The sequence below is a fragment of the Manacus vitellinus genome, unplaced genomic scaffold (genome assembly GCF_001715985.3).
Source record: "Manacus vitellinus isolate BGI_N305 unplaced genomic scaffold, ASM171598v3 scaffold_3_pilon, whole genome shotgun sequence".
NCBI classification, from domain to species: domain Eukaryota; kingdom Metazoa; phylum Chordata; class Aves; order Passeriformes; family Pipridae; genus Manacus; species Manacus vitellinus.
The window spans coordinates 37,651,706-37,661,668 of record NW_021940535.1 but is presented as its reverse complement, the minus strand read 5'-3'; the positions used below and the strand labels follow the sequence as shown (position 1 = coordinate 37,661,668).

The window sequence follows — 9,963 nt, the reverse complement described above, 5'->3', positions numbered from 1 at the left end:
CATTTCTGCTCTGTTAGGGAAAATAAAGGCTTCAGATCCTTCAAGACTGTCTGGAAACCCTTCTATTACATTTTCTTTCAGGGATTGTACAAGATTTAATGTTTAAATATCCATAATGTATGTGTTTGAGTATTACAACAATTATTGAGTATTGAGTATTACGACAATCCTGTTAAGAGACCTAAGTTTTTCTACTAGTGTCCTAGTGTTAATAATGTCAGAATATAACAACCAAAAACAAAAAGGCACTTCGTAGAAGCTAGTCAGTTCCAAGGCTCTTCACTTGATGTGGGCTAAGGAAAGAACCCAGCTAGTGTGGTTTCTATACCAGCACTCATGCCACCAACAGTTTCTTTCTGTTAGGCTCCATACAGCAAGGTACTGTGCATCTCCTGCTCCTCCTGAAGAGCAGAGTCTGAGAGCACCAAGTACCTCACAGCAGGAACACAGCCCTCTGTAGAAATAAACCTTAACACCAGATAGCCCACCAATGTTTCTGTGAACCGTCGAAAAATATGCTAACAAGAATAAAAGAAAATAGTCACTTGGAAGTTGGCAAAGAAAAGCCACTGTAAATAATTTTCAACTTAATAAGTTGAAAAATAAGTCTTGGCAAGTCTTGCACAAGAAGAGACTATCCCTGTTTGATAAACTCATTCAGTTATATGTTTAAGAAAGTAGACAAGTTTCTCTCCTGCAGAGGTTTTCACTTATTGTCTTTTCTTATGGCTGCCAGTATTTCAGCATCCCATTCCAGAAACACTGTTTATTACTTTCTGGGGAAAAAAAAGAAAGAAAAAAAAAGGCAAAACACACAAAACTGCTGCATACAAGGAAAAAAAATGGTTAGAACAAAAAATGGTAAATGACAGTTATATATTAGGGAAGACTACAGGGCTGTTTGCTGTCCCCTGCTTCTGCAATACACCAGAGGAGTAAGTAAACTGTAAAAGTCTTTTCACTCTTCACAAGAAGGTAAAAATAGTTCCAGGATGTTCTACAGACAGGCAAGAGCTCACACCTCCACGTAAATGTGATCTGCAGCTTCAAGACTAAGTTCCAAGTGTGTTCCAACTCAATTCTGCAGCAATTTCAGCTCTTGAAGGATAAATCCTAAGCCATCTTAGTCCCATCACTCAAATCAGTGGGACTCAAGTGTCCTCATATTTCCTCTGAATGTGCTCAGAACTTTGGAACAGTGTTCCTGCAGTCAAGCAATTCTTCTGAGCCACACAAATGTGCTGATGACCCACACAGAGCCAAAGCTCCCAGGGTCCTTCCTTCTGTGCCCACAGAAGTTTACTCTGTCCTTTTCAAGAGGAACAACTACACACACACACCAAACAGTGTATTGCTTCTTTCCTCTACAGTGAATTTTGGCTTAATTAGGGGGAATTTTGCAGAAGATGTATTACCTACCATGCCAGGACCCCCACACTATCATATTATGCAGCATTCAGCCCTTGCATCATCATCAGATCTGATCATTTCTTTATTTAGCTGCTACAAACATGTTTGGAGATGCAAAATCATATCACTTTACTTTCTCAAAAGTAGCAGTAGGAAATATCTCAGTGCAGAAAGAATTCCATAATTAGAAAATGCAGAGAGGCCAGCTTTTTCCCCCCTCATCAAGCTTGGGAAGCTTTAAACAATATGCAAAGGCAAAAGGGGAAAATGGTAACAGTACTGAGAAGGCTAAAATTTGAATGAGATAATAACAAACCTTTCTTGTGGAAGGAAAAGGAAATGACTGATTCTAAAAAAGCTTCTGTGATAAATCATCACCCCTGCATGAAATTCCATTCATATATACAGCAATATCTGGTAGTAATGTTAAACAAAAAGGAATAAAAACTTAGCAACAAACAAGTTTATAAAGAACAAAATATAGCTTGCTGGAATTGCTGAGCTCTTTCAGTAGTTCAAACAGTAGAAGAAGATTTCAGAATCAAGCAAGACTTTCAACAGCTGTATTTGTATTACAGTCATAAAGGCATAAATGTGAAATGCAGATCTAATAAAACATTGAAGTTTATAAAACTGGTTGGTAACTCTCCACCCTTTCCAGAAGTATCTCAGAATATCCAGGGGAATAAAACCTGAAAGAGAAACATTTTGTTTGTGTGTTAGACTACAAGGCATGTTCTGTGCAAAGTAATGAAACACTATGCATATTTCTACTGATCAAGAAAAAATCCTAGCATTAAACACTGGTCAAGGAATTCTACAGTTACTCCCCCACAATGTTTTAAGAGCTTGCTTTTCAACTTACATTACCATTTATACTTGGAAGTTAGGTTTTCAGAAATAGTTTTAGCTCCTTTTAGGGCATGTAGGTAAGTGGCTAGGTTTTAGATGGGTTCAGCTGCCATAAGCATTGTCTTTACTAAGGAATGTAGATGTTCTTTTTAAATTATGACCTTTAATAAAAAAGCAGAAGTTTACACAGAACTGTAGGCTGCCAGATGACAATAGTCTGCTGCTGTTCATCAAACATGAGCCCACACCCCAAAGCTAATGGGAAGTCTACATCCATGTATGTGAGAGACATTGATTCTGGAACAAAACAATTTACCACAATGACCTTCTCTCTCTATTGCCAACTCAAGGGTGGAGATTATCCAAAAGGTTTTCATTAGAGCAGGACTCTATGGTGCCATTATTGTCCTGTTGTCATCCAGCTGTTTTTCCACAATGGACCAACTACATGCTTCCAATACACAAGCATCAAAGTTTCATTTAGTTCTTGTTTTCCAGGTTAAGAGTATCTGAAATTTATTACTGTATTATTCTAAAAACATACATCTCAGTTTATTTCTGGTTTTGCAGGCATGTAAATTGCCACCTCTGAGCCCTGAAAGCTTCAGCTATAAAGACAGATGAACACACCTCCATGTAATGCATGCCTACAATATATTCAAGTAAAAATCCCCAGTGTTTTCCATCGAGGGAAGATTTGTTTACCTTGTTGATTTTTATTTTCTGGATGGTTTCTACATAATTTAGCTCTTTTTAAAACTCATATAAGAGTTCTCTGATTGTAAAGCTAACTTTCCAATGCATTACTATATTCAGTCTGCAAATAGCCTAAAATGACAGGTCTGCAGGACAAACCCAAAGCTGGAGTCTATCATAGCTGCTGTGCCTCAGGCAGCACAACCAGCATCAGGCAGTAGCACAGACAGGCAAGCAGGAGATGGTCGAAGGGGCCTTTTTCTTAATTACATCCCAGCCTAGATGACTAACATTTTTTCATTTACAGGGGGAAAAATAGCTGTAACAAAGAAACATTAATTATATCCAGAAAAATATAAGCAAATGTCCTCTTTCCCTCTGAAATACCAGCTGCAGGATAAAATTTCTTTATGATTTTGCCTTTACCCATTTGACAGCCACTGTCTCTTCCTTGTGGAGACAAACAGGGCTTCATTTTGTGTGACTTAGTTTGTAGTGACTATTCGCTGAAGAATTTTGCTGCTGTAATTAAAATTGATGATGCAGATTTTCAGAGCCTGTAGAGGGAGTGCACGAGTACAACATCCTTTTGATGTGTTGATGGAGTGAACGACTGGTAAATGGATATCTAGAATCTAGGAGGGCATTTCTCTCATTATTACAATTTAGGATGGTGACATTTTGACTGTAAGCTATTTAATAGTGTTTCTGTATTCATTAAGGGCAAAGTTCAACTTGGTGCAGACAGCTGGTGTATGGTCCTTTTATATAACACTTAAGCCTCGTGATGAGGCTGGGAAGGAAGGGCAGCTGTGGGCAGACCAACTGTGCAGGAGAGCCTCTGGACCCTCTGTACATCAGAGGCAGTTTCAAAGGAGCCTCTGAATACAGTAGTTCAGACATACAATTAGGAAAGTCAAGGATGCAACCAAAGGTTCACCAATACCTGTATTCTGGAGCCTAAGTAATCCATAAATAAGTCACCAAAATAAACTTCCCACAACATTTATTATTATGAGAGTGGTTGTACTGAAGTAGGATTCAGAGTTCATCTGGGTAGTGCAGGACTGTTTTCTTTCCACTTTCCTGCAAGAGCTTGATTATTTGGGCTTTGTTTACAGACAAAGAAATTTGATTCCAAATACAATCCAAACACAGAAAGTGTTCTAATGTATGTGTCTAGGGGTTGTGTTACCACTGGGGCAGTTAACCAAATGTTAAGCTATTCTATTAAAAAAAATCATATAAAAGTTAAATTACTATTTTAAATCCTTCCTTTGTGTTGTTCCTGTGAAAAACATTTAATAATAAGTATGAAATTTTTAAATCTCTTTTTCCCTACCTTACTATTTCCTCTGGATAGCAATTGTTAATAGCATTGATATATTCCTGAAGAAGTGACCCAGCATCTGCTTTTATTTCTTGAACCTTTTTAAGTCCACCGGTTGTTACAAAGAGACGACGTGCTTTACTGTCATGTGGTAACACCTACACACAGAATAGTACATTAAAAAAAAAGAATATTTTCTTTTTAATGAATCTGTATGCTGCTAGGCTCAAATATTGCTAATGTGTTTTTAATTCAGAGGACAGAGAAAATGGAAAATCAGAGATACAACATCTGTAATGACTACTGTATTATAACACCCAGTTGTACGGGAAAAAAAAAAACATAAACCAGCCCTTTATGGTTACAACATAATTTAACATGTACTTTAATACATAACATATATAAAATAATGAATTGAATATTTATCCTTACATAAATAATATTTCATGAATTATTCCTACAGAGACAATAAGATCGTGGAGATTAAATAGATAATAAAAACAGAATACTAACATGGAATAACAACAGCATCTGTTCCACTTAAACCAAGTTATTCAGGTCTTTTATGTCAATTCCCACAGTTTAATTGTAGAGCTGAATTTTATATCATTATAATGATCTAGTATAGATTAGTGCATGAAAACAATACTGAGAATTGTTGCAAGTGAACAATGCCGCCTTGAAGCTACTATTAAACTCCTAGATATTAAAATCCTTTAACACACTGTGTAGTCATGGAAGCCTTTTACAAACACACACACACAAAGCAAAAACGTGAAGTTTCTGCAGCCAAAGGGGATGAGAAGCAGAAATGATCAGATAATAAGATTCTGTGCTCCCTGAGTGATGCCAATACGCAGCTCTGTCCAGAGGACTGGAGGGAGGGAAGGAGGAAGGTGGGGGCTGGGCCAGGCAAGGGAGAATGACAGCATGTAGTCCATAGCCCCAAAGGGCTGCAATAATATTAAAAAAAAAAGGGAAAAAATACAGAAAGACAGAAAGATAATGCAAGACAGCAGCTGCATCTACAGCAAAACCAGATGGGTTTAAAACCAACTCTGAGAGTTACAGACTATGAGGGCAAAAGCATTTGTAAGCTTTAACACTGGTCAGACAAATTAGGCCATAAATTTGACTGTATTTCAGAGTAAAACAAGAGCCTCAAATGAGGAAGGGATTGCCTAAAAGGATGAAGGAAAAGGACAAGATTTCTTCCGTGCATACAGGCAAGCAGCCTTCATTTCCGCGGTCCCTCTGGGCTGTACAAAATCAACAGACAGGTAAAGAAAAAACAGGAGAGCACAGAGACTTCTCCCTAATATATGCTCCATGGAAGTGTCAGGAACAACTATGATCTTTTTGTTGTAGGAACTAAACAGACATCTTCTTTCACATATCTCCACAACAAGAACTGCCAAGGAGGAGCTAGCAAGGAGACAGGATATGGCCCTTTCCCTGCCTTCCTCCTCCACACTGTGACTACAAGGCTGGATAAGACAGCAGAAATCTTGGAAGAGGCCCTGAAGACAGACAGCACCTCTGAGACACAGTCCCTTCCCCCAGTCCAAACCGAGGCAGCACAGAATAGCACAGATCGTGGAAACTCCAATGCTAAAATGACACAGTCCAGCACCAAGAATGGATAGCATCCCACTCTGAAGCACAGCTTGGAAATAAGGCTTTTACTGTGCTATAAATAAACCCACAGAATACCCCACAACTCTAAGAATAGGAAATTCCCAAGCTATGGTACAAGAGAGAAAAATACTTTTACTACAGAGAACTTAATTTTAAAAGTATACTTCAGAAGAGTAAACAAGTATAGTTTGTTTAATAACATACAGACAAAGAATAAAAACAAAACAAAGCATCTGCTGATATGAAGGGCACGAAACCACTTCAATAGCAAGCAACATTCAAATATACCCTGAATAACCAATTGCTATGCACTTGGCTCATTAATAGCTCCAGTCAGCATGCAGAAGCAAAAAGGACTGGATTCTGGAAATCTCCAGTCTTCATACAGACTTAGCAAGAAGACAGGACAAACCTAACTGTGGCAAGGTAATGTAATCAGGAATCTGCACTACCAACAGCAGTGCTTCTAGATCTGTAATAATCAGAACTGAGTATCAAGAATGTTTTACCTGGTCATTTCCAGAAAGAACATCTCACCAACTGAGCAGGTACTCCCTGCTAACATGTTACACTGCAGAGTATTGCACAAAAGATATTGTATAGCTGAGCAGGATTCCCAACAGCTGGTGAGCACGGCAGACATTGCAAATTTCCTGATTAGTTAGCAATTACTTAGAAAATTTTAAATATTTTTATTAAATTGTATCACTTTCTACATGCTGCATTCAAATGAACAATGTAATAACAACTAATTTTCAAACTTCGAGAGAGATGAGAAAAAATTTGGGATTTTTACACTTATTTGAGACTGAAAATTAATGAGGATAAAAGTAGTGAAGCCTTTATATTATTGTAAAATACCTGACTTAAGTCACTCCTGTAGAGACAGCTTGTTCTTTATCTAAAACAGATGTGACTGGGATTTATGTGATACATTGGCTCAGTGAAAATATTTGCACATGAGTTAATATTCCACTTAATCTCAAGAGGCAAGGAAGAAAAAAACACCTTGCTTATAAGCAACTGTTTTCCCACTCTTAGAATGAATTATGGCAGATTCCAGATGAAACAGTATCCAGCTGTATCAGACAAAAGAACAGGATGCTCCAAACTGCTTTTGAAGGGAATGCTTGAGGATCCTTAAAGAAAACAACTGTTAAAGGAAACAACTGAAAACTTTAGAGACTTCATCTTTGGAAAGATAGGTTCCTTGCTAAATGGGAAAAAATTAACATATTACTCATTAAGCAGAGCCTTTTCTTACCTTACTAAACTGCCCAATAATATGTTTCATAATACTGGGAGGGGCATCATGCAGCAATGGTTCAAGTGCTGGAAGATGCGTGCATTTCTGAAGAATGTTCTTTAAGGCTTTTTTAGCCTGTTGAAATGCAAAATAAAATTTCTCTAGTAAGACATCAATGAAAACAACAAGAATTCATGTTATATATCACTGAAGTCTGATTAAAAAAGCAAATTGATCAGAATTTTCAATGAGCATTTTCTGAATAAAAACTATGATATCTATCAGGTCACTTAATGAAGAATCAATTTTCTACTTAGATTTATTAAGCCTCAAACCCCACAGTGCATCATATTATGTTATCTACGGTCAAAGTAATGGCAATTTTCCTTTGACTATAATGAAAGCTGGAGTAGACCCTTTAAGTAAATTGAAGTAATGTAATATAATAAGAAAGTTAAATCAAAACACATTTTAAAAGATTGTATTTTAGAAGTGGCTTACTATGAGAAGCTGCTGCTCTGGGATAGCAAAGTGCAGTACTGTCCAGGCAAGGAGGGAAAGAGAGAGTGAAACAATTGTGCATTGGTGCTTAGTTTCTGAAAACAGACTCAATGTTGGCTGCTACAAGCAGTAGTGACCTTCTTGGGCAGGATTACAGGTACAGCTAATTTGGCCTTAGTATTTTTGGGACCACCGAAAATTACTACAGAAAAGTTATTTTACAGATCTGGAATGCAATATTTCAGTGAGATGTACAGAAGCATAGTGCAACATGGGAGAGCATATCCCATTGTATTATACTCTTCAGTTGGTTCACTTACTGTTGCTCAAAAATACACTACTAAATTACAGCTCTACTAGTTACCACACGAGGAAGGCCCTAAACTTGAACAGTTGCATATTTTCAAGAGCAGGGTTTTGATTAGCTGTTACAGTTCTATTATAATTATAATAATAAAAATGTAAGAAACACCACTACAGCAACTATAATATTTTCTACAAGAGTTTATACTTGCAAAAAGAAGTAGATAATTAGAAACAAGTCACAAGAAATTATAGCATTTATGAGTATATGCAACTCTCATCTAAACTGGGAAAAAAATAAGGGACTAGACTGCAGTGGCTGTACCATATGATTTGGTATGAACATATGCACACCCATTAGGAACCAGCCAGTCCTAATAAATGACACACAGCCTTCAGATACCCTGGACCCCGGAAATCTGTGACTCGATGAACATCAATAAAAACACAAAGCATTTAGTAATTTTTAAGCACTTAAATCTCTTAATTACAATTAATTAATCACCCTGCAAATACTACAAATATACTTGCTTTCATTTTAAGATCTTCTGAACTGCGTGTGTCCACATAGATATCAAGCAATGTGGGGAGCACATTTGCTCCTGCAACATGACGTGCATGCTCAGCAGTGTGTCTTCCAATCTGTCCCAAGGCCCAAGCAGCTGCTGCCTTAATATGATCTTCATGTTCTTCTATCAAGCAGGCACACAGTGGTGGTATTCCCTGTAGCATTAATCAAAAGCACAACCTTTACAAATGTAGACCAGAGAAGGACAATGTGAAACCGATACAGCTGGTTAGAAAATGTTTCTCTATTTACACTCTTCCTGTAAAAAACCCTGTAAGATAATGCATGCTAGTGGTGTAATATTTTTACATCATCAAGACTAGCAAGAATTTTTAATAAATCTTAATAAATATAATTAAAGAAAGAGAAACAGATTCAATGTTCCAAGTCAAAAGGCAGTTTGAACAAACATGCAAATTTAAGGGATAAAAGGAATACATGACACAGTTCAGGCTGTACTGAGTAAAAGTTGCAGTTTTGTCAAACTAAAAATAAAATAATTTGAGTGCTTATGATTCTAGGAAAGTAGTTTAAGACTATAAGGGCTCAATCATTGAGTCTTTCTTTTTTATTATCTACACCAATAAATTTCAAGTTATCAACCTCTTCTTGAGTCCAGTAGTTCATGTTTGACTCATCCAATAATTTGCAGAAAGGTTTCAACTCTTGAAGACATCAGGAGATGGAGAATGCCATCGCACATCCAGTTGTTACTAAAGTTCTTATGGTTTGGATCACAGTCTTTATCCTTTCTCCACAGCTACTTAGATTATGCCAAGATGCTTCAACAGGAAACATTTCATGCTACTTCAGGTAAGGCAAGGCTACCAAAACTCTACTGTAAAAACCTTGTTCTCCATCCCATGAATCTTTTTTAGTGTTTTCTGCACACTTTTCTGGTTTTCATTTGGGTTGGGTTGGGTTTTTTTTGCAAGTCGTTTTCAAATACAGGGAGCATATCCACTACTAACAGATTAACTTCCCTTTTCCAATACTGCTTCATCTTCCACTCTAATACCACTACAGCAGAAGATCACAATGAAGTGTTTGTCCAGTATGGTCCCAAAAATAATTTTTCAAAATTCATCCTTTCCAGGTTAGAGTACAGCAGAATAGAGCTATCACTTTACATCATAACATCATCAGTGTTTAACTGCACGTGGTTATGCCACAGTGCATTTCTTTTAAATGGTTCCAGTTTACCAAGCCTTGTCCTCAGCACTATGTACCACTACACAAGCTTATTTTCCCCTGAAGCGGGTTTTTTTAATGGGCTTTGGGTTTATTGTTATTGCTTTTGTGGACCATTCATTAAAATATTTAATTTCATGAAAGTTTGCACAGATCCCTACAAAAGCTCTCACTGCGGTTCCATTCAGTTATGATAGGAATCATTAGTACTCTTCAAAAATTTAATAC

At 37.1% G+C, this 9,963-nt stretch overlaps 1 protein-coding gene across 3 annotated transcripts in view; it reads right to left on the bottom strand.

Annotated features, from left to right (window-relative positions):
* Positions 1 to 1,858: 1,858 nt before the first annotated feature.
* Positions 1,859 to 9,963, bottom strand: part of SPAG6 (sperm associated antigen 6) — a 30,092-nt gene continuing 21,987 nt past the window's right edge. For all 3 annotated transcript variants that reach the window (XM_029961917.1, XM_018075825.1, XM_029961918.1), the window contains exons 7-10: positions 8,508 to 8,699; positions 7,191 to 7,307; positions 4,301 to 4,446; positions 1,859 to 2,102 (exon numbers count right to left, since the gene is read on the bottom strand). In XM_029961917.1, coding sequence (XP_029817777.1) covers positions 2,036 to 2,102; positions 4,301 to 4,446; positions 7,191 to 7,307; positions 8,508 to 8,699 — 522 coding nt within the window. In that variant the 3' untranslated portion in view covers positions 1,859 to 2,035. The remainder of the gene's footprint in view (positions 2,103 to 4,300; positions 4,447 to 7,190; positions 7,308 to 8,507; positions 8,700 to 9,963) is intronic.